The sequence below is a fragment of the Excalfactoria chinensis genome, chromosome 11 (genome assembly GCF_039878825.1).
Source record: "Excalfactoria chinensis isolate bCotChi1 chromosome 11, bCotChi1.hap2, whole genome shotgun sequence".
In the NCBI taxonomy this organism is placed as follows: domain Eukaryota; kingdom Metazoa; phylum Chordata; class Aves; order Galliformes; family Phasianidae; genus Excalfactoria; species Excalfactoria chinensis.
In genome coordinates this window covers 1405569-1428750 of record NC_092835.1, presented here as the reverse complement: position 1 = coordinate 1428750, position 23182 = coordinate 1405569, and the positions used below count along the sequence as shown (strand labels likewise).

At 49.9% G+C, this 23182-nt stretch overlaps 2 protein-coding genes across 2 annotated transcripts in view; both read right to left on the bottom strand.

Annotated features, from left to right (window-relative positions):
* Window positions 1–514: 514 nt before the first annotated feature.
* Window positions 515–3401, bottom strand: APRT (adenine phosphoribosyltransferase). Its single transcript, XM_072346195.1, has 5 exons — window positions 2949–3401; window positions 2448–2551; window positions 1502–1635; window positions 1305–1383; window positions 515–1029 (listed from the first exon to the last, which is right to left on the bottom strand). The coding sequence occupies exons 1-5, from the start codon at window positions 3293–3295 to the stop codon at window positions 887–889; spliced, it is 807 nt and encodes a 268-aa protein (XP_072202296.1). The 5' UTR covers window positions 3296–3401; the 3' UTR covers window positions 515–886.
* Window positions 3402–7932: 4531 nt separating this feature from the next.
* GALNS (galactosamine (N-acetyl)-6-sulfatase) overlaps window positions 7933–23182 on the bottom strand; it is a 42583-nt gene continuing 27333 nt past the window's right edge. Inside the window, exons 12-14 of the mRNA XM_072346194.1 lie at window positions 21111–21232; window positions 11220–11337; window positions 7933–9098 (exon numbers count right to left, since the gene is read on the bottom strand). Coding sequence (XP_072202295.1) covers window positions 9012–9098; window positions 11220–11337; window positions 21111–21232 — 327 coding nt within the window. The 3' untranslated portion in view covers window positions 7933–9011. The remainder of the gene's footprint in view (window positions 9099–11219; window positions 11338–21110; window positions 21233–23182) is intronic.

Genomic DNA, 23182 nt, shown 5'->3' with positions numbered 1-23182 from the left:
ACGTTCCCTGATGTCACCCCTTGGCTGCACGCACAGCCAGCCCTGGCAGCAGTAAGGCCAGCACTCGCCTCCGCAGCGTGCAGCTGCTTTCCACACACAGCTCTGTGGGGTGGAACTCATTTTCCCCTCTCTACATCACAGTGGGTTCCTGCAAGCAGTGCCAAGTGTGTGTGCTCGGTGTGGGGCTGCCTGGGGATCCCAGCACCCAGGGGAAGGTTTCCTTTGTGGGGGGGTGCAGAGCAGCACTGGATTGGCTTTTTAGGAAAGGGTGGTTAAAAACAGGTTGTGCGCACAGTGTGCCATCCCCATGCTCTGTGTTTGGAAGGTGCACTGAGATCCACGCTGCCCAGGTGACCCCCCTCTGACCTGTGTGATGGAGATACCTGGACGTGGTCGCTGCTGCCTCTGGTTGGGGTGGCAATGGGAGGCTCAGGCTGCAGCCCCCAGTGCTGCCATGAAGGTCATTAACAGCTGCTGTTACCGCAAGAAGAGTGCTGAGACAGCTTAGAAAGAATAGAAAAATAAGTCAACATTTATTGTATCACTGAGTTCAGTCCCTGCTACAATGGGGAGGTGGGAGAGCTTTCCCAGGGCTGGGCTCAGGCACAGAGACCTGTGGCTCCATGGAGCACCCGGCCCTGCTTTGGTAGCACCTCTAAAATGGCACTGCGGGGTCCCCCTCCCCAAAGAGAGGAACTCAAATAGAAAAGGGAAAAGGATCTGTGCACTAAGCATGCTTTGATCTGTGGCTTGGCAAATGAACAGGACTCCAGCTCCCATAGCTTCTTGTGCAGGAGTCAGTGCAGGTCCCCACTGCCCACCCCATCGTGACATCAACCCAGAGTCACCACCTGCACCCTAAGAGGTGCTGCAGCAGCCAGCAGCCTCAGTCGTACTGCAGCAGGGAGTGGAAAGGGATGGCTTCCAGCTTGGCTGCCCCTCTTAGGGCCTTCAGCTCAATGACCACCAGGCACTCCAGGATGTCAGCCTTCAGCCTCGCCAGCAGCTCACAGGCCGCACGCATTGTACCTGCATGCAGAGGGAGGTTCAGCAGAGATCCCCCTGTGGCTGAGGAGCAGCACCAAACAAAGCATGCAGCAACGCAGGGAACTCCAGCACCATGCACAGCATGAGGTGTAGCTGCTACAGTGATTTACACATGTTGTGTGTAAATTACCATTACGCTGCCACCTCCCATGCTGCAGGACGTTACATGGATGGTGGTTTCCATGTACAACGTACACAAGGTTTGCCCGTGGAGGAAAGCAGGGTGACCCACACCTGCTTCTCTCTGCTTCTCTCACCTCCGGTTGCAAGCAAGTCATCCACAATGACCACTTTTTGTCCTGCTTCCACAGCATCACTCTGGATTTCGAGTTCAGCCTGCAGGGTGGAAAGAGCATCTTCATTGCAGCCCTGCCTTGCAGAGGAACACTTCCTAACCTGCTAACACTCTGAGCTCAGGCACAGCCTGCTGGCCCCTTCCCCCACTGGGCATCACCTTGCCGTACTCCAGGGCGTATGAGATGGACTCAGTAGGGCCGGGGAGTTTCCCCTTCTTCCGGATCAGCACGAAGCCAACCCCCAGTCTCTGAGCCAGGGGGGGGCCTATGAGGAAGCCACGGGAGTCCAGACCTGGGGAGGGGAGGGGGAGAAGCAGCAAGAACACTCAGAAAAGCCATTTGGGATTGACAGCCCATGTTCATCCTCCCAAGTGCAAGAGCAACGCGCCCTTATGGCGATTCCCAAGGGTTAAATGCAAACAACCCAAAGGTGTCAGTGCAGTGTCCTACAACCCACCAGTGACCCCCCACCTCCCAGCAGCCCTCTGGGCTTTTCCTCAAGCTCTCCTTCAAAGAGCTGAGCTCAGCTGAGCCCCGGTTATCACTGCAGCCACACAGCCAAGGACTTTGCACAGCAGGTTATCAGCAGGCACTTGGAGGAGGTCTGGTCCAGACTCCGAGCTCTGGGCTATCACCCAGCTCCAGCAGTTCCTTTCCCAGCACTTTCATTCTCAGCCTCTTTAAAGCGTGTGCTGTAATGCATTATCACTGCCATGGCTGTGTCAGTTGGCTTGAAAAAAAGCTGCATGGGAAAGCAAACATGCTGGAACAGGGGCTCCCTGCCATGGGGCTGCCCAGGCACAGCACAATGGCTTTCAGTGCTCGCTGAATGCCTCTATTTTAACAATAGAATTACAACACTGGCAATGAAGTAGCACTGGTTGGCATCTGCCTCGTATCAAACCAGTATTTCAGGAAAGGAGAGCACTGGGTTAAGGGCAATACCATACTGGTGTTACTGTACAATACAGGCCAACAGACAGTGTCCAAAGGCTATGCTATTTCCTGTCCCATTAGCAATTAGCAAGGTGTCTGCCCACACTTACCAACTGGGGATTCTGAGCACACAGTGCCCCGCAGCAGCCTCAGGGACTGAACACCCACCTGCAATGACATCGATTTTGGGGCAGGATGCCCTCAGGTGATCTTCCAGAAGATCAATCAAAGCCTTGAAAGCTACAGGATCCTTCAACAGGGGGCTGATGTCACTGCAAACAGAAGGAGAGCAGTTAGCAAACAACCAAGGGATGGAGGTGATGCTGCTATTGCACCCAGGGGGCCCCTTCCCCATCTCCATCCCTTCCCCATCTCCATCCCTGCTCCATCTCCATCCCTTGCTCCCTGCCCCATCCCCACCCCTGACCCCATCCCCAGCTCCAGCTCCATTTCCCAGCCCCATTCCCAACTTCTTGGCTCCATCCCCAAGCTCCCGCCCACCCCCAGCTCCCATCCCCACCCTTAATCTCCCAACTCCACCCCCATCCCCACCCCAATTCCCCCGCCCTATTCCCAGTTCCTCGCCTCCATCCCCACCCCAATTCCCATTCCCAACCCCAGCCCCTCGGTTCCCATCCTCAGCCCCATCTCCCCGCTCCGGCCCCGCACCGAAACAGCACTCCAGGCAGGGGGAAGTCGGGGAAGGACCGCACGCGGTCCCGCACCGCCCGCAGCCGCTCCTCGCTCATGGCGCTGCGCGCTTTGACTGCGCAACCGCGGCCGGCCGGCCCCCAGCGGGCGGAGCTTCCGTGGCACTGCGAGGCTGCGCCGAGCACCGAGACTCGAAGTTCTGTTCCTTCTCCCCCCCCGGGCACGCAGCCTTTGGTCCACGGAGCCCCAGCAGCGCACGGCATGGCTGGGAGCACCGGTGGCCTGGTGTGGTGGTTGGTGACCCTGCGCACAGCAAGGGGGTTTGAAACTGGATGATCATCTTGGTCCTTTTCAACCCAGGCCATTCTAGGATTCTGTGGCTCTTGTTGATGAGGCAGTCACGGTGCTGCACGGCTCTCAGTTCCATCTCCTGCTGTGGGAATTGCCATTTGCCCATGCAAAATCCATCATGGGCAGGAGACGTGCTGCCGAGTGATTGCACATCTCCTTTTCCATTAGCAGATCTGACCTGGAGCTGCACCAAATGCACCCTAGGTACAGCTGCCCACTGAAAGCAAAGGCAGCTCCAGCATGCAGCATCCCTGGCCAAGCCCGGTGCCCACTGCTGACAGGGAATGCAGCAGCCTGGCTGTGGACACAGAGCTGCCCCTGCAGCCTGGAGACCTTCCAGCTGTCAGATGGGGCTCTTGCACAGCGAGGGTTCTGCCTGCATCCCACGCACCCCATGCTGTTGCATTGCCAGCTCTCAATGCACAGCCTCTAGAAGGCTGCAGGCTGAATCCTCCACTGCTCCACTTCCTTCCTTCTCCATCCATAGGGGCTGTAAGGTCTCTTTGGCCCTCTGGATGAAGGCACCTGCGTGCTGGATGGCTGGGGATGAGCTAAAGGTCAGCGCAGAGGTTGCTCCCTCCCTCACCAGGCTCCATTGCCAGGGGCAGCCCACACAGGAGCTCAGCGTTCCTCCTTCCACAACCGTTCCCTCGCAGAGTAAGATTTTCCCTGCAGTCAGATTATCTCCCTGGCACCAGAAAAATCCTAACAGCTGTTCCAGAGAAGCAAACACAGATGAGGCACTCGGCCATCCGCTGGAACAGGCGCTGCGCTGCAGCCGTGCTCCCACAGAAGAACTGGAAGGGTTCATCTCTTTTGTCATCCCACCAACGACAATACCAGATGTGAGCCGTTCCGGCAGCTCCTCTTCTTCCTGGTGGACGGAAGAGATGGAATTACTTTGCCTGCCTGCCCGTGGAAATAAGCAGGAGATGGGAAGGGGCTCTTCTGCCTCCTCCCCATGGCACCATGGCCGGGCAGCCCTGCCCGGTGCCACCCCACCATACACCATGGTTCCACCTCACCTGGTTCTGCAGTTGCAGCCCATAGGACAGCAGCGTTTTCCAGCAGCCACACGAGGTTCCCAGGCCCTGCACTGATCCTACAGAAGGTTACAGCAACCCTCCAGCTGCCAGAAACGACGCAAGGTGCCAGCTCGGCTTTAAGAACATTTCTCCAGGCTTTTGTCAGCACTGCACCTCATTCATCAATCCCCCATCGCACAGGGCGGCACCGACCGATTTTAACATCCAGAAAGGAAACGACTTTCCTTCTCATTGTTCAGCTTTTCAAACAGCAGCGCTGACTCCTACCGCAGTTTCCACCCGAAAAACAGAACTTTCCTAGGACCGATTTCCAACAGTGATGTCAAAGGACCTTCAGCTCTGGAATATCACATCGTGGGGAGGTGGCAGCATCCGCTCGCAGCTTGGGGAGGGCTGGGCTGCTCCGTGCCTGCAGGGGGGGAATGCAGCTCCACATCTGCCTCCCTTGATGGCACTGCAGGATGGGGAGCCCACCGTTGCCCCTCTTTCCCACTCATGGATGATGAGTGAGTGCAAAGCGCTTTAAGGTCCTGGTGGGAGAGGTGTTGTTAGACCGTGAACACAGCAACTGTTTGCAGGAAGGCTTCAGAGCTAACTCGAATCAGCTTCAGCGGGCAATTAGAAGAGCTGTGCTGAGTGTGGAAGTTTCTGTTCCGTTCAGGATGTTCAAACTTGAGCGTGAAGTGGAACAAAATGCCCAAAGTTTCAACATACCCCCACAAGGGGAAACGAGAACTACAATTTCCATCCAAATCCTCTGGAACGCTTCGTTTCAATTTCAGCTTTGGAAACGCATGCACTTTCAACCAGTTTCTTTTTGTTGTTTTTAATAATAATAATAATAATAACAATAATAAAAAACCCCCACAAATGTGAAATATCTTATTTCAACAGCAGAGGAATGCAACTCCCCAGCCAACTCCCTGCGCTCTGGACTGGTGCTATGAGCAGCAAGCTTGCTGTGTCCCCCACTAACAGGGGTAAGGGACCACGCTCTGGTGCTGCCTGCTGAGCATCCTGCGCTGAGCTGACCCCAGCTCAGGCCCTTGGAGGGGACACAGAACTCCTTCCCTCCTCCTGCCAAAGCAGGAGGGGGATTTGGAGCCAGTGCTAATGCATTTGGCACGCGTTTCTCACTGCTGGCAAGCTGGCCCTTTTCTGCCCCTATCCCTTTCGGGGTGGGGGGGGAATTGCACTGCCAGCCTATGTATCCTGTCACTCAGGAGGGTGTGAAGTGGCTCTGGAAAAGGCAGAGAATCGTGTGCTGGCTGCCAGGCTGGCTCTGGTAAGTTGGATGGCGGAGGTTTCTGCTCTTCTAAGAGACCACAGGCTTTTGGCTTGGGCTGCACATTTATTTAGGATTTATATAATTCGGACTGGACTTCGAGCAACTGCAAAACTCCAAGTGGAGGCACGGGATATAAAGCAAAGCAAGCAATGGGGCCTGCTCTGTGTCTAAAGGAGATGTTTTCCAACAAAAAGAAGGAACCTCGGATGAGATTTCAGTTCCTCCTCACAACCGCACTTCAAGGCTATGAGTTTGATTGGAGAGACGCTGCAGTGCTGCATTCTGATAGCAAATGGAAAGTATCAAACAGAACCAGAAAACAACAGCAGGAGTGCTTTTCCAAGCATTAAAACTGCTCCGAAAAAGTGGAAAAGGAGCCATTGGAACTGCAAAACAGTTACTTGGCTATGGAAGAAGCAGTGGATCACTCAGTGAGCACAGCCTGCAGGCTCCCCAGGCCAAGGACAGCCACAGGATCCCTGCTCAGCCCTGAGTGCTCTTTGGGGTGACTGCAGACAGCACATTGCCTCCCAACACCGGTTTCCGACCCCAAATCCCCCACAAACTCTCCCATTTTTGCTTCTAATACCGCACTCTTCTGCTCGGCATTTGAAACACGGAGGCACGTTATCTCTCATCACTGCACTCAATACTGTTTGCAGGGCATTAACCTTGGCTCTAAGTGTTGGGAATTGATCTTCCGCATTCCCATTCCAGTGTTCAGCTCCCCAAATTGTTGGTCCGCGGAGACTAATTTGCCACCGAAATAATCCATTTGTCGCTGCAGGCTTTTAAACCCAGGCTCCATTTGTGTAGCTGCAGACTGTAAATGCAGGAGGACTTTCTCCACGATTATTAGTTACATCAATTTCAGCAGCTTCTCTGCACGGAGGGTGGGACGATAACGGAGCCTCTGGGGCAGAGGAGGGAGACTTGGGAGGCTCAGCTAATTGGAAATTAAAGGCAGGAGAGGAATTCCTCGGACTCTCAGCCCAAGCAGATATCAAGCTTTCAGCATTTAGGAGATGTGTTTAAACATAAAGAAAGGAACGTCACGCAGAAGCAGCCTTAGCATGACACTACCTTCCCTTTGGCTCACAGCTTGAGGAAGGAAGCCACCAAGGAAGCAGCCCTGCTGTGGATCACTAAATCCCACCAGGCCCCTTTCCCTGCTCACAGCTACAGCACACACAGCCCCCACAAAGCCAGGAGCCGTGCAGCAGGGGCAGATCCCACAGCAGGCAGCTGTCACATGAACCAGAGGCTACATACAAGGGGCAGAGGGGCTGTCCCCCAAGCTGCAGGCTGGCTGTGTTTGTCCCATGGCTGTGTGCTAAGCTCACTTACCCCCCTGCCTCCCAAGTGCGCCGGGCAGCTGTGTGGGCTGAGTAATTGATCCGTGTTAAAAATAATGCAAGGAAAACAAAACAAGTTATTTTTAAGCCCAGCCAGCCCCATGAGCTGGGAGGCAGAGCTATGAGGCTGCCCCAAAGCAAGGTGCCAGCTGTTCCACAGGTGTGTGCACACAAACCTTCTATCTGCTCCCTGCTAAATGTGTTTATTTTCCTCAGCTCCTCATCTCACTTTAACATTAAAATCTGTACATCTTTGGGGATGATTTAAAATCCTGCCTGGCTGTCCAGCTGTAGAACTACTATACTTATTTAAAGCAGTCGCTTCTTTATATGAAGCTTTGTTAGCTTTCTAGCTAACAGACACGAAGCAATGAAGGAAACAAACTTCAAGTCACTTCCAGCAGCCAGCTTTGTAGTGTAAAGTTTACATCCAGTATCTATGCACCAAGGGACTATTTCAATAAGGGATGAAGACTTTGTGTGCTGAGTAACCAAACACTGAGTGTGCTGAGAGCGGGCTGGCGTGCCCAAGCAAGTAACACAGAGGAAGAAAAAAGCACAAAGCTGCAAGAGAGAAAAGAGTGAAGTGGAAGGCAGGGTGCGTGGCTACCAGCACCTGGCATGCTTACCATGTGCACAATGCAAACACACTGGGGAGTGTGTTTGGGAGCTGCAGCCCTGTTTATAGGCAGCGCACAGAGATGAAGCTGTTGCAGTTTGCAGCAGACGCTCACAGCTGTTGGAGAGCTGACAGCAACCTTCAGGCGGTTGTGGTGACGGACTCCCTCATCTGGTGGTATCTATATTTGTGATAAGAATGGAGCGCTGGGCTGGGAACGCTTCTGGCACAGCTCCTGGTTAGGGCAGGTAGGAAGCAGACCTGTCATTGGTGCAGACAGCAAGCTAACCCTGCTTCTAGCTATTCCCATACAGCTCCACAACAACCTTGCCAGGTTCCGTTTGAGAGACGTTTATCAGCAACAGCGAGGGGTATGAAAAGCAGACTCAAAAATGGGATGAGCGATTTTTACAACGTGAAATTATGCAAAGAATCTGCATTTACCAAGAACTCTGTTTAGAGAAGTGCTACACCCAGGCTGGGGAAAGTTTGCACAAGAAGAATTCCTCAGAGAGCATACGCTGGAAACAGGGTCAAGAGTTAACGTGTGATGTAAATGGGCATTTCTGAGCCTGCAGTTGGGTGGGCCCAGGTCACGAGATGACAAGAGTGACTTACACCACACTTGGACCTGGAGTTTTGGGAATAAAGAAAATCCCACAAATAAACAACAGAGCCCCAGCTCCCCGAGAACGCTCCGTATACCAGCAATAAGGCAATGCTTACATGAATCCTATCTGCGAATTGCTTTATAATGTGGCCTGCTGAATGCTTGCAGCTACAGGAAGAAAAAACGCAGGGCCTTCTGCCTGTAGCTGCCCCTTAGTTGAGAACAGAACGCAGCACTTGTTTGCACTCAGGCGTGCACAGCAGCTGTGTGGGCCGTACGGCTGCACCCAGTACTTGCGAGCTTAGGAAGAACAGGCAAAAACAAGTTGGTGTCCAAAGAGTTCACAATGGAAACGAAATGTTAAAGCAACAAGTTACAAGCAAACAAAACAAGGGCAGCTTGGGCAGGGCTGTACATTTCCTGAGCAGGCTCCTATGGCTGCTGCTGGGGCATCCACGTAAGCAGCGATTCCAGAGGTCGGCTGGAAGAAGGCAGAGGAAAGGTGCAGCCGTGGTGTTTCGGAGCTCATGGCAGAGCTGTGGTTGCCCAGAGATCTTTCACAGTTAAAACAGTCCTCGCTGAAAATTTACCATGTACGGAAACAACTAAACCAACAGATGAGGACAGGCTAAACCCTGAGCACTAAGCAATATAAACACTGTCCCTTTTGGAAGAGCAAATGATGATATCACGCATACATCACACCCTTCCTGTGTAAACAGGAGTGCCAACATGAGAAGAGCTGCATTGTAAACTCTGCGTCCAGGCGGTGAGAGGGCTTTTTGGGCAGCTCCTGAGGGCTGCTGTTAAGATCAATGAGACCAAAAGCATTTCTTCGGATCAGACTTGGGTGGTTTCAGGCACTTCCCGAGCTTCTCACAGCCCGGGGGAGACCAATTCTGTTAAAAAAACACACAAAATGAAGTCAGACCTTCACACAAAGTATCTGCTGAGCCCTGCATCCTAAATGGCTCCTTTTGCTTCTCACAACAACACTCCTACGTCTTGCTTGTAAAACAGAACTCTTGCAGCTGATGCTCCTGGGATCATCCATTCTCCAGCTCCAAATCCTATTCAAAAAGGCTTTAGGGAAGACTACAAACCCTTAGGCGTCAGACGATTCCCTCTGCTGGAATATGATGGTTTCTCCTATAAAACGCAATCTGGTGGGACTCGGAGTGACTTCTTCCCTCACCTGCAGCCGCATGGAGCACACAGATCACAAGCTGTCGGTGAACTCCTACTTCTCCTGTGGTCCAGAAAAGAGCTCATACCCTCAGCACTACAATATCCGTGTCTTTTATTAAGGGAACAAGTAAAAATCACCAGTGTTTGAAGGCTGAAGGCGTGAGAGAGAACAATGGCTGTACTTAAATGATGGATGAAATCCCAAACAAATGGAGCAGGAGGTATTTCTGAGCCAACTACCCCAATGCATGCAGAGCAAAACTGTTTTCCTCCCTTGTTTTCATGTTTCTTGAGCTTACCTATCTCTGGCACGCATGCAACAGACAGCAACATCAGAAAGGAATCCCACTGCAAACCTCAGCTTCCAAAGGGATTAACAGGAAGGAGTTTGGATAAGAAAGTTCTTTGAATTTCAGGGTTGTTTTTTTTGGAGCCATTTAAAACTTGGGTCTGTGCCAATGTGAAAGGCAGATCTCTGCCCTCATAAATCCTGTGTGTTCTTCTCCCTGACTCTCCAAGTCCATCCATGGGAGACTCTTGCTTTCACCTGTTAACGCTCAGTTCAGCTCCGACCTGCTGCCTTTTATAGCATGAAGTTTTTCAAGTCATTTAAACTGATTAAATTCCTGTGGAGGTAAAGAGAAGCTTAACCCCATCAAAAATACCGGAGCATGTTTCTATTCCATGCAGCTGACAACAGATGGCAGTGAGACACCAGCTATCTCTGCAGCTCGAGCAGAACACAGAGCGGAGTTTGGTGGAATGGCTGCATGAAGGGCTCTGGATCATTTACAAACTGCGAATGCCTTTTCTAAATCCATTTCTCAATGTTCAACTGCACCATCGGAAACTTCAGATGCTTGACTACTCCATAGAGGCACCAGAGGTCCAAAGAAACAGAGACAATATTCAGGCAGCACAGCTCCAGAGAGAAGGCTGGGGTATGGGGTGAAGTATGAGACCTCCAGTCCCCAGCACTTGCTCCACTTTGCAACCCAGAGACACCGTGTGCTGACAAACAGCGTTACTGCTTTTACAGCACCTGCACACACTGCACCAGAGCAGCTGCACAACAGCACCACGCCTGCACTTCATCAACCAGTTTTGCAGCTGGAAGCACAGAGGAAAACTCTTTCCAGGGAAGCTCCATGTTCTGCACTGCCCTGGTTGGTTGGGGCAGAGCCTCAGCAGCAGGTACCCAGGGTATGTTTCATACGGTTATTTCAGTGTAAGGAAGATTTTGTCTGTTGCTATTTTGTGTCAGTCTATACAGGCACATCCCCTTAAATTACACCAACTCTTGTCATCTGACAACCTTATCTCCTAAGAACCATCCCGCTTGTTTCTCAGGTTCGTAGCACACCAAGCAGCATTTGGAAGGAAAGCCAAACCGTAACTTTCCAACTCAAAACAGAAGACAGAACTGGAAACCAGTTTGGTTGGCTTCAGAGCAGAAGGACTTTGGAAAAGAAGGGCACAGGTGTACTCAATGGAGACCACACAAGACCAAAGGATGCTCAATGATCTGAGTATCTGACAAGATCCACTGCCTCAGCCCTACCACCCAAAACACGGAGGGCTTTTGAGAGCTGCAAAGGGGATTAGAAAGGGGAAGCATCTACTTGTAGATACTTTGGTATCTCTAAGGAGGGAAGTCACAGTTTATCACAGCATGCTGACAGACTTTGCACACATAGCCCGACTGGCTCTGTATGACCTATGCTGTGCTGCTGCATCCCACAGGCAACAAACAGCCCTCCCTTCCTCTCCATCCCTTCCCAGCATCAAAATATACTTTAAGCTAAGGAACTGTAAATGTTTTAACTGCTCACCATGACGGCCTTGTCGCACACGTTGAGCTGTGGCACTCCTGGCACCATGGTCTCCTTGTGCTGCTGCACCACAGCAGATATCCGCCTCATAACTCCTTGGTATTCATCACTGGCAAAACTAGAAGGTGAAAAAAATTCAGCAGTTGTTAGTGAGGCTTCCTGAATATATCAGGCGTGACACACAGCATTGTTAAAGCATCGCTAAGATGCCAGAAGACATTTCCTGGGCTGCAGCAAAGGAGAAGAGCATGTAAACAAGGCAGCCACCACTAACCGCCCGCAGGTCCATTGGGAATGAAGGACCTGGGCTGAGAGAATCCATCCTGGCTGGGCACGAGGCTGCAGGTCTGACACTAAGCCTGGGGGGCAGGGATGGCAGAGAGCCCGGTGTGCTCCCCAGCACAGCAGCACACGGCTCCTGCAGAACAGCTCAGTGCAGGGCTGCAGCATGGACAGCTGCTGCTTCCAGCAGCCCCAGTGCCTCACTTGTTGGACAGAGATGCTGCCAGCCTGTGTCGGATCCCAGGGGGATGTCATTAGCAAAGGAAAGGTGCTTCTGGGGTTGTCTGCCGGCGCTTTAAGTGGTTATCTAGGGAGACCAGAATACAGGACAGACACCTTGCCAGGTACATTAGCACATAAACAGGTTTGCCAAGGCTGTCTTTCCAGCATGTCACATGAGAGGTCATCCAGTTCCCAGTGCTCCCATCCTCCACTCTTTCAAGATGCAGGACTTGCATCACGTGGAAGCACTTATTGAAGGGAAGTGACAGCAATGTCACTACTTTGTTCTCAAGAGCGTTCTCAAGCGAAGGGTTTCAAATGCAACCAACCGTTGGCCAGTAAAACTTCACAATCGCTAAGCAAAATGAACTACCATTATGCAAACAGGAAGATGGAGAAGAATAGGAGTGACTTGTCCAAGACAAGAATACCTCCTTAATTTCACAACATTACAGCTTTATTATTCCAAGCCAGGACCCATCCATCAGGCTCCAAGCCCTCATACGAGACTATAAATGACCAGATTTTTACCCAACTGTTACTCCAGTAGGTGCTTGTTTAAGTGCTTCAGAGTGTACTTCACTAATACTTCAAGTAGTTCTAATGCACAGGATGACCAGCCAATGATCTCATTTTGTCCATCACCTTTAAGAGTCACTTAAGAAACAGAGAGCAGCAAATTGGCTCTGAAGATAAAAGAGAAACAGCGCTGCCTGGTGCTGACCTCGGGCTCCCTTTGCTTACAGTCCGAGCTGGCCACCAGCCCCAAACTCCGGCTAATTTCCTACTTTGAAAAACAATCACATTTCGAAGCCCAGCAACGTGCCAACAGTTTCCAGTAAACCCTATAAATATCTCATCTCGGCAGCTGTCCAGAGAGAAGCTGATTGTGGGGATGGGCCTGAGCGCTGCTGATAGAGAAGCGGAAGGGAATTTGAAATGACAAGCTCAAGCAAACTAATCTGTTGCTCTCACACCCTGCTAGCTGTATCCTGGCTGTATGGTCTACATGGACTGCATGGAAATGGTGAAGCCCCCAGAGTTGCATGCTGCTCTGTGCGTGTATCCCTCATAGCTCATAAAGAATCACAGAACAGCCTGGGTTGGAGGGGACCTCAAGGATGATGAATCTCCAACCCCTCCACCACAGGCAGGGCCACCAACCTCCACATTGAATACCAGCCCAGGCTGCCCAGGGCCCCATCCAACCTGGCCTTGAACACCTCCAGGGATGGACGGGGCATCCACAGCCTCTCTGGGCAGCTGTTCCAGCACCTCACCACTCTCACAGTAAAGAACTTCCCCCTGACATCCAACCTCAATCTTCCCTCCCTCAACATAAAACTACTTCCCCTTGTCTTGCTGTTATCTGCCCTTCCAAAGAGTTGACTCCCCTCCTGTTTACAGGCTCCCTTTAGGTACTGAAAGGCCACCAGCCACCCTCTCTGACTTTTCACCCTCACTAAGGACACTCCAGGCCTGGTGAGCATTGCATCCCAGTGGCACAATGGCCTTTTAGCCCAGGCAGATTTTATCTGTGAGTCCTCCAGTTGCGTTTCAAACACACGGGGCTGCTGACACTGCAGAGAGCCTGCAAATATCAAAGCAGGTTTTTAAAAGAGGCTAAGAGTGTTTCAAGCTAACCAGTGCCCACACACAGAGGACAACTAATGCAGGAGAGCCTGCACACAGAGACACAAAGCAGCAAAGCCAATGCGTGCCCAGGGAGTGCTCCTAAAGCACGGGTGAGTCCCTGGGCTGCACAGCATGCATGGGATATTCAGATAGCTAATCGCTTAATGCCTTCTGCTGCAGCTCTCCTAACTACCTAACGTGTTTATTGCCTGTGCCATCTCCACAGCATTCCACATCTTGTGGAAGCAGACCTGCAAGACAAAATGTTGCTGCTATCTAATTAAGCTCTTTAACGCCTTTACAAATATTTAAGCGCTCAAGAGCCCAAATTTCATCCATCGAAGCGGCTTTTCATACGTATGCCTCCAAATTAGCTATCATCTGGACAGAGCACTGGAAAACACAGCTGTGGTCGGGATGAAAGATGAACAGTATGTTGTCACGACTGCTGCTTTTTGCTCCAAATATGCCAGTCCAGTCCCAAGGAAAAAATAAATAAATCCCTTTTGCTATAATCTCAAACACTGCTTTTATCCACAGCATCGTTAGCAGCCTCAGACACGTGAATGCTGCAGTGTAACCAAGTAGGCGCGTATCATTTAAACCATCTTCTTGCTTTAATTCCCATGTTCAGGACACTCCTGGCTGTTTCAGCTTGCTCAGCAGGGACATGAAATCTCGGCCTAACCTCAGCTCCTGGTGGTTTTCAACTGCTCTCCCCTGCAGCTCCTACTCTCTTAGATTATCGGAGCCTTTAGCACAGGCTGAATGACTTCCCTAAAGCACGACAAAGCAGTTTGGCACATAGAAAAGCCTCATACCTCTCACAGAAGCACAAAGCTTGCTAAAGCTAAAGAACACGTATAGATTATGCTCCAAGTTGCACTGCTAACCTATAAACCTCGCCTCAGTGGGGTTTAACATGCTCTTAAGCTGGCTAAACCTGTTGATACTGGCTTAAAACATATCCGATTGCAGCTGCCTTCCTGGCGTTGAAGTACATGGCAGCAATGGACCTCAAGTGCTGTAAGGCATCACTCAGTGCCGGAAGATCATCAGAGATGGTGATCAGCTGGCTGGGTTGAACACAGAGCTGTGCTGCCCAGCTGGAGGTACAGCAGGTCTCTAGCATGGTATGGGGCTGCAGTGCCTGCAGGACAGCAGCTCAGGGCATGCATACATAGCAAAAGTGCTGTCAGCACACAGCACAGCAAGGCTGGGGCTGATTTCCCTGTTGGAGTACAACACTTGGTCTCAGGAGCTGAGGGCTTGCTCAAATTGAGCTCTGCAGCACCATAACACATAACAAGATCCAACATCCACGCAATGCTTTGTCAAGTATTCCCTGTCTGCGTACAGCGGGTTCAAACTCTCCAGTCCCATCAACGAGGTGCATTTTGTGACAAAACCTGCAAGAGAGGAGTGCCTTAATCTGCATGTTAGATGGGGATAATTGCTTCATGGCAATCAGTCTGAGTTGTTAATGGAGCTGGGAGTCTCTCCTATTCAGGAACCACAGTCCCCTCCTTTCCTCGAGTGCATTTGCAGGTCTGGACTGTGAGGGCAGGGCTTGCTACATCCTCTACTACAAAACAAGATAATATCTGTACAGGTGTTTGGCTATTGTTGTCTGAGCAAGGCTGCAGATCTCGCTGCCTCCAGGGCACGCTGCATTTTGTATTCCAGCTCAACAATCCTGCAGAAGGAGAGCTGGGAATAGCACTGGAAGAATGAGAGAGCAGCGGCGAGGGTGAGCAGGTGGTGTTGTGAGGAGTCTGCTCAAAGAGATCCCCCAGCGCACATGAAATTATTCCACGCTCAGAATGAGCGAACGGAGTGGACAAAGTCCAGGGTCATTACACTAATTGACACTTTACCTCCGGGAAGTCTCTGGAGAGCCAATCAGGGCTGGATTGTGAGCGCAGGGTCCCAGGCACAGGTGTGGTCTGTGCTTAGTTCATTTAGTGTAATTGTGCCTTGGCAATCTGTTCCCATCTCCTCCCTCTCCAAACAGCTCTGAGTGTAACCTGCTCTGCTATTAACCCCACCGTGCCCTATGGCGAAATTCAGGTTGGAAGGAGGAGGGTTTGCTGACACGCTGCCTTTGGTATCAGAGCACTGTCTGAGTCCTTCGTCTTCGGTTCTGCCACCATCCCAACCTGTAAGGGGGGGAAGGAAAAGGGTTGCTCTGCCATAATAAATACGCTGTCAGATGCATCAAAGCCACAGGAAATTAAAGAGCACTATCAGCTTTTTTTTTTTACTTTTCCAGATCCAGATCTTGATGTATTAATTTATACCCCTTCCTGATGATTTGTATACAGGCACTGCAATGTATCTCTATCCCGAGAGTGACAGAACCACGTTATTATTCAAAGGAACGTAACCAAATGGTTACTGCACAGCGCATCTCAGTAGGCTCTCAATAGCAGCTTTCACGTTTATGGGGGGGGAAAGCGCAGAACTTGGTTAACAGTTGGTGTATTTCACTTCCTCCTCCAATGGAATTAATTTCATTTTTAAAAAGCAACATTATTTTTCACTGTGAAATACACCCAGATTCAGGTAATTTGATGTTATCTGTTATCAGTGCTATCAGATTGCTCTGCAACGTGGTATCCAAGTTCTTGGCTTATTACTCTGTCTTCCTCTATTCCTTTTTTCTACTACCAGGCTCCTCTGGAACTTACAGTCTGCACAATACAGACAAAGGGTTCAGAGCTCTGCTTCTGCAGCACAGCAACGCGCATTTATTCACAAGGCCAAACAAAAAAGGAGCCCAGCAGAAAAGCAAAGGGCAGTTCCAACTGCAAGGCATCCTCAGGAGCCAGATGTAAGCTCCCCAGCAGGTGTGTGTCCCCTCACCTTCACGGCTTCACACAGCATTCTGCACTGGTTCACGTGGCTCTTCTAATAGTCCTTATACAGCATCCCCTCCATCTAGGCAGTAACTCAGCAAACTACCTGCAGGCTGCAGGTCTGCTGCAATTAAGCACAACTTACAGGTTGATCAGACGCTGCAGCACAGAGCTCTAATCCAGGACTGAGCCAAGCAAAGAGCAGCAACCAAGCAGCCATCGATCGAGCTGAGTTTGCCTCCATCCTCAGTCCTCCATGGTTTCCATAGCTGTGGCTTTCCTCGGAGCCACCTCTCCCGTGGCAGCAGTTAATTCACTCCTGCAATGCAGCTGTTGCCATTTCCTTCTTTTTTTTTCCTCTCTAAACCAAGAAGGAGAGGAGTCAGCGCCTCCCCTGGGCCAAGTTCTGGCTCTTTGTTATACACATTTTCCCCCCTGTTTTGCACCTTCCCTCTTTTCTCATTGGAGAGGTTCCTGCCCTGATCACTGAGGTGAGACTGGCAGCCTTCCCATCAGATCTTTTCCCCTCCAGCTTCCCTCCAGGAGCTTCTTCCCTTCTTTGCTGCTTCCATAACCACTGCAATTACCTCTCTGATAATTTCCAGGATTTTCCATCTGCTCACAATAGGCATTTGTGAGCTCTCTGGTTAATTAATGCATTCTAAAAATCATTACGTTCATCAACCCACATCTTATCGCTTCCCCTTTTTCCTCCATAATAATCAAACCTATTGCCCTAAGTCAAACGTAGGTGTTTTGTCGTTCCAAATGTAGCAACCTTGGTTCTGAGAGGAGCTAATAGCTCAGAGCAGACATTGTTACCACCCCGGAGTACCAACAAGACCTGAGCTGTACTTAATTGTTAGCAAGGCTTCGGTGCAAACAGGCTGAATTTCAGGTGATTTCTGCTATGAACTCTTCTTGCAGCCTGACCCGAACTGCACTGTCTCCTTCAGTTTGCACTGCATGTTTTGTTAGCTGTATTTTAAGCTGTGCCAGTTATGCATTACCGCTCATGTTCTTCCTGACTGGCACCAAGTATTTCAGTAAAATACAACCTCTAAGTCAGGTAGCAAAGCTGACAGCTGGTTGGGAAGATACCAACAGATAATTTAACTGAATTTGTCATATACAGGCTGAGTGGAGAAACCAGTTCCATGGGTGGGGACTTGGGGGACACCCAATACCCTGAACATAACAGACTCCAATCAAGATGCCCTATCAGATCTTCTAGTTCTGCATTTCGATGGGTTTGATAACAAAGGAGCTCTGCAAGTTTGAGTGTTTCGATGGGAAGCAAAATCAACCAGCCAACCAAGAAAACACAAACCCTCCCAAAATCAGTCAGTGCATCTAGGGAGGAAACAAAACACTGCTTAGACTCACAGAAACGCTTCTGCTTTGTGTGCTGCCTAACACACAATCTATACTGAAAGGCTGAGAGCCTTTAAACAAGCCAAAAAAAGTCTTCTATGGGGTGACCTACACAGATCAACTCAATCTCTCAAATGACAAAAGACGCAGGAAGTTCATTTCTCTCTATGCAGAGCCTAGATAACAAGGTAACTCTTACTTAGATACATACAGTTACATTACCATTTCTGGCAACCAAAAGAAACATTATTTACCAGGAACCACACTGCTTTGAAATGCACTGCCCACGCATACCCTTGTATTGCAGGTGTTCTTATTACAAGCACCTCTCCAGATGCCAACGTTGCCTTATCAAGTACCTGTGGGCAGGTGTGAGCCCCACCTCATCCTGCTGCCAGACAGACCTACAGCACGTCCTGCGGTGCCAAGCTCCTCCCTGCTCCAGGACCAGAGACCCACAGCTCCCAGGTGAGTCCTCTCTTTGCTCCAGAGAGGGAGCAAAGCCTGGCAGTGAATGTACCTGATGCCAATGCTGAAGGTCAGCCACAGGACAGGGATCGTGCTCCATCCCATCTGCTGATGTGACGATGTAAAAATGCCATCACTGGGGCAAGCTCAGGCAGGATTCCTAATGCTCATTTGGCACTGCCAAGAGCTCCAGCTAACAGCGTGGAAAGTCGGTGAGGCTGTCGGACTGCTGGGGTGAAGTTGCAAGCTGGAGATACATCAGCAGTTACCTTTCAAGGCAAAGGGGGCAAACACAATTCCATCCCTTGGCAGAAGCTGAGGTGCTGGAGTTGATCCATCCCAAAACAGAAGGGGCAATTGCAGGAAGGAACAGACACTGCCCTGCTGGGAGGGTCCGTTCCTAGAGTCAGACATGCAGAAGGATGCACACCCTGCCTCACGTGCAGTGGAACATAAGTGCAGGGTGCCATATGGCTCCGAACTGCCCGACATGTCCTCAGCATGATGACATGACCTGCCTGTAATGGCCTGACCAGTTTTTCCACTGCATGAGAAGTGCTCCTGAGATAAGCTTTTGCTGATAGTGCTCCCAGGCAGGCTCTGGGAAGTGTGGCAAGCTGTGTCAGGGAGAGGAAGGACTGTAAATCTCTGTGTGATGCTTGGCCTTCAAATGAAGCGATGAAACCTCTTTGCACGTGGTTTTGCACATGCCTCTAACGCCAAAGTAATGCAAATCAAGACACACAACAGATGACTAAAATCTTTTCTCTTGGGGGAGAAAGAGTTGCACCAAAATAAGGAAAAAGTAATTTTAAACGTCACAAAAGCAAACGAAGAGAAACACGGGGCGTCAGTGTGCCGTGATGCTCCTTCACAGCCTTCAGAAGAGCAGCAGAAAGCCAATTAAAACCACGTGTCAATTTAACAAGGCAAAACAGTAAAATCAATAAACGAAACATACCAAGAAAATGGGGGGGGCAACATGTTTTTCTAACTGCTTTGGCAACAAAAGGATGCTCCAGAGGAGCCAAGGTGGTGAAAGAGCGATGCGATACACCTCACACCCCCAGGGCTGCCAGGGGATGAACAGGGGATTGTGGCCAACACGGACTGTGAACACAGAAAGCTCAAGGCTGAGCACAGGCCACACAAACACACCCAGCACGTACAGACAGACAGATGTGTGCTGGGAGGAGAATGCTGGATTCCCTTCTGAGAAACATTAGTGTCGGGACTCCCAGCAGGCTGCCTGCCAAGGGGGATAATTAAGCTAAATAAAAATACACAACAGGAACAGCTCCACAAATGAGGATAATTTAATTACCACGTTGGATAAGGGAGACCCACTTCCCATGAGTTTTCCACTGTGACCAGAGAGGAGACAACAGCATCATCACGTGCTGCAGAAGAGTCATTTATAAAGAAGCAGCTTTCTATTAGGGTCTGCATATTAAGCAACACGGCAGCTTCCCATAATCACGTCATAATCTTGGTATAAAATTCAATCAAAGAAACAGCTTTGAGTGTCCAAAAAAAAATCCATGGATCCACACGAGGAATGATTGCAGATGTTAAACTGGAATTAATTTCAATGCCCAGCCCGTGGTGGTTGTAAGGAACACCCTTTATGCCTTCCCTAAATAAGAAGGAAGCAGGAATCCTGCAAGCAGCCCTTAAACAAGATCTCCTCTCCATCAAATCTCTAGCAATTTGAGAGCGCACAAACAGCAGACAAACTGCAGTTCACTTAATACTACCACCATTTCATTTGTGGAAAAAGAAGTCATTTCTATCCATTCATCTTCCTAAAATAAAGTAGCTGTTCAATTGAACAGGGCATAATCTCATCTGGAATCCCAACCCAGCAGCATCGTTTCACTGAGCTGAATTTAAAATAACAGGAGCTGCAGATTTGCTTTATTCATTAGTGCTGAGACGCAATAGAAAGGACGTGCTAACGTGCTGGGTTTCTGAAGAGCTTTATATACTGCCTAATGTACCTCTAGGGTGCTCGTCTGTTAAGTGAGAGAGAAGTGAAAATATTTTTCCTCCCCTTCTCTCTAGTGGAAACACTTAGTGGACAGCACAGGCTCAGTTCTTTGGGAAGTAATGGAGCGAGTGGATCCACTCAATTATTTAAAACAGTTGAGTAATTGCAGTCCTGTCAGCTCAGGAAACGTCTCTCTGTTAAAGCTGCTGCACAAAACCATGGCTGTGCAGGCACTCACAGCAGCACCAGCTTCTCCTTTATTTGCTTCCACATCCTTCAACTCGGAGCCACAAGCGAGGGATGAGGCTGAGTGTCTCTGCCTGCATCCAGTGCTGTCAGAGAACAGAACCGATGCAGAAGGGAGGAGGGAGCTGGGACACCTCAGAAGCTTTTTGGAGGTGCCAGATTTACTGCGCTGGCTGATGGCTACAAAAATCCTTACAGAAATCTCTCAGGGCATGGTGTGTGCTGGAGATAAATATTACAATAGTCGGCTTATAGCAAAATGGATTCAGACAGCCAGGAAGCCCAAGGAGGGAAAAGGACTGAGCAGAAAGTCCTCTCACAAAGGCTCTCTGGAGAAGCTCCTTTAGCTGGGCTAGGAAACTGATGGCTCACCCCATTTGCCTTCACAGATTCCAAAGCAGTGCATAGAAAAAAGCACTGCAGAGCATGGAAAGATCACCGGGTGTTTCTTCCCTAACCCCAAAACGCACCGGGAATTGCAGCAGAGTAGCTCCCAGTGCAGACACACTATTGCTGCAGCTTCATTCCACAGCTGACCTGCACCTCGCCCTGTCCTACCCAGAAGTGAACATTCTGCCTTCTGCTGGCAGTGCTGGAACACAAACCAAGAGCCAATGAGCTGAATGAAGACAAGACGTGCACACCCACCCAACCAGCTTGTTCCTTTTCTTTGCTACTCATGCAAGTGATGGCGGCTTTCTGGGACAGTTTTCAAGCAGATTGTAAAAGAGACCAAACAACTATCAAGGCAAATGGATTACATAAGGCGTACACCAGCAGTGCTGAGTGTTTTCACATCGTTGTGAATTGGCTCACCTTAACGGGTACTTTTCGCCAGGGTCCCTGCCCAGGTGGAAGAGCAGTGGCAAAGTGCTGTGCTCCTCCTGCGAATGTGTTGTCACTCCAGAGACATTCTGCCCAGGGCAGAAATCAATGCCCTGCAGTGAAGAGAAGGAAACAGGTCATCAAGCATGAAGCAGGGGAGAGAGTAATAATATTTTAGCTGGTGCTGCTTTCTCTGGCATCTGGCTCCAGTATCCCTGTGAAACCCACGATTAGCTTAAACCCAGAGAGTCCACTTTATTCTGCAAACTGGATTCCAATCTGTAGGAGGTAAAATAAGGTGACAACACTCGCATCGCACTGGCATAAACTGGATGCTAATTTTGAAGAAACGGGTGCATTTGTTGACCTGATTCACAGCAGCTCAGAGAGCTGGTATTGAAGAACCCACCTGGAAACGAGAGCTGTGCTGGGACAACTGTATTATGCCTGGAGACTGAGAAGTCAGGACCTCCCTGCAGCAACAGAACGAAGAGCACAAGGACTGGGGCTCTGTTTGCCACCAGCAGTGGGGAAGTGCTCGACGGCCACCGAGGGACAGAGCCAGTCGTCAGCTCACAGGCCCAGAGCAGCCAGCTCTCTGCATCTGCCCTTGCACGCATTGCCAGGCTGCAGCTCCCGAACTGCAGCCAGTTATTAGCCAGATGTCAGGCTAATAACCCAGAGCCTGCCTGCAGCCTTGTGGGCTAACAGAACTCATTTAGCCCTGGGAACAGAGGAAAAATGTAAAGCACTAATTTCACCGAACAGAAAATAACGCAGGGAGCCCCGGGGACCAGCAAGGGCTGGCACCAAATGGACCTGTAAAACCCAGCTTATAACAATCCCAGCTAACACGCTGCGCTGCTTACAATACCTGAGACGAGGACAGAGACGTGGAGAGAGGATAAATGGGAATATTTCAATGGAGCTGGAAAAGCAGCTGGAACATTTGCTTCAAAACCAAGCAAACTGAAAAGCCCTTTACAGATGTTGGTCGGATTTGATTGGCAAACAATTTTCTAAAAATAGCCTGTGTTTTTAATGGACAGCTGGTCAGTGGAGCAGTTAATATTCTGCTTTTCAATAAAGCAGGAAGGTTAGAAGCCCATGAAATCCCATTTATCTGCACTGAGCTATAGATTCCTGAATCACTGACTGGAAAAATAAGAGAGTTGCTTGATAGGTTGTAGTGGCCGGCCAATAATGGACTTTAAATGGATACAAAAATGATTGACCTTCTGATGCCACAGGCCTCGGGAAAAGAGTGAAAAATAGATTTATCTTTCTTTTTTTTTTCTCCCCAAAAGGAACAGTTAATGAAAAGGTATCAAAGCCCACATCATATCCAAATGATAATTTGGATGCAAATCAAACAAGCGATTTAATTAAGAGCCCGCTAATTGGTACAATACTCTTTGGCTGCAAATGCTTCTTTTTGAAAGAAGATTTGAGTCTCGTGGGGTATTTATTTCTATGTTGCTCTGCTTACATTTTGTCTTCTGTTTCCTTCAGCCGAGGCTCCAGAATAAGGCTCAGGGATGCCCCAAAGCCTCCTAGGAAAGCAGGTGCTGTGACACCTTGCCTGAGGCCACTGGCCAAAAGCTATCCACCTTTCTAAGCTGAACAATCAGTGCCCTGCTCTAAAGGAGTCTGCTGGGGAAAGCAATAATCAATCAAACTTACTGCTTTATGACAGTGATAAATAACTCTCCTAAAGCACGGCTGAAATCACGCTTTAAATTTCTGAGGCCTTTCAACTTTATCTCCACAAATATAATAGAGCGTTCCGATCTTTATGTGCCGTGTGACTGCTAACATTCCACCACCGGAGACTGCTCCAAACCTTTTCTCCCCATTCATCAGCAAGTGAGCAAAATGCCAGGAGGTGCAATTGCAACCCCACGTACCTGATGAAGGCACTGTCCAGCATCACAGCAAGTGATACACTGCAGATACAGACGGCGGGGCCTGCTCTTCTGCACACGTGGCAGGAAAGAATATTGAACTTATCACCCACAAGCTCTACTTCGCTCTGCTTCTTATCTCAAAGCATTTTCAGTTCT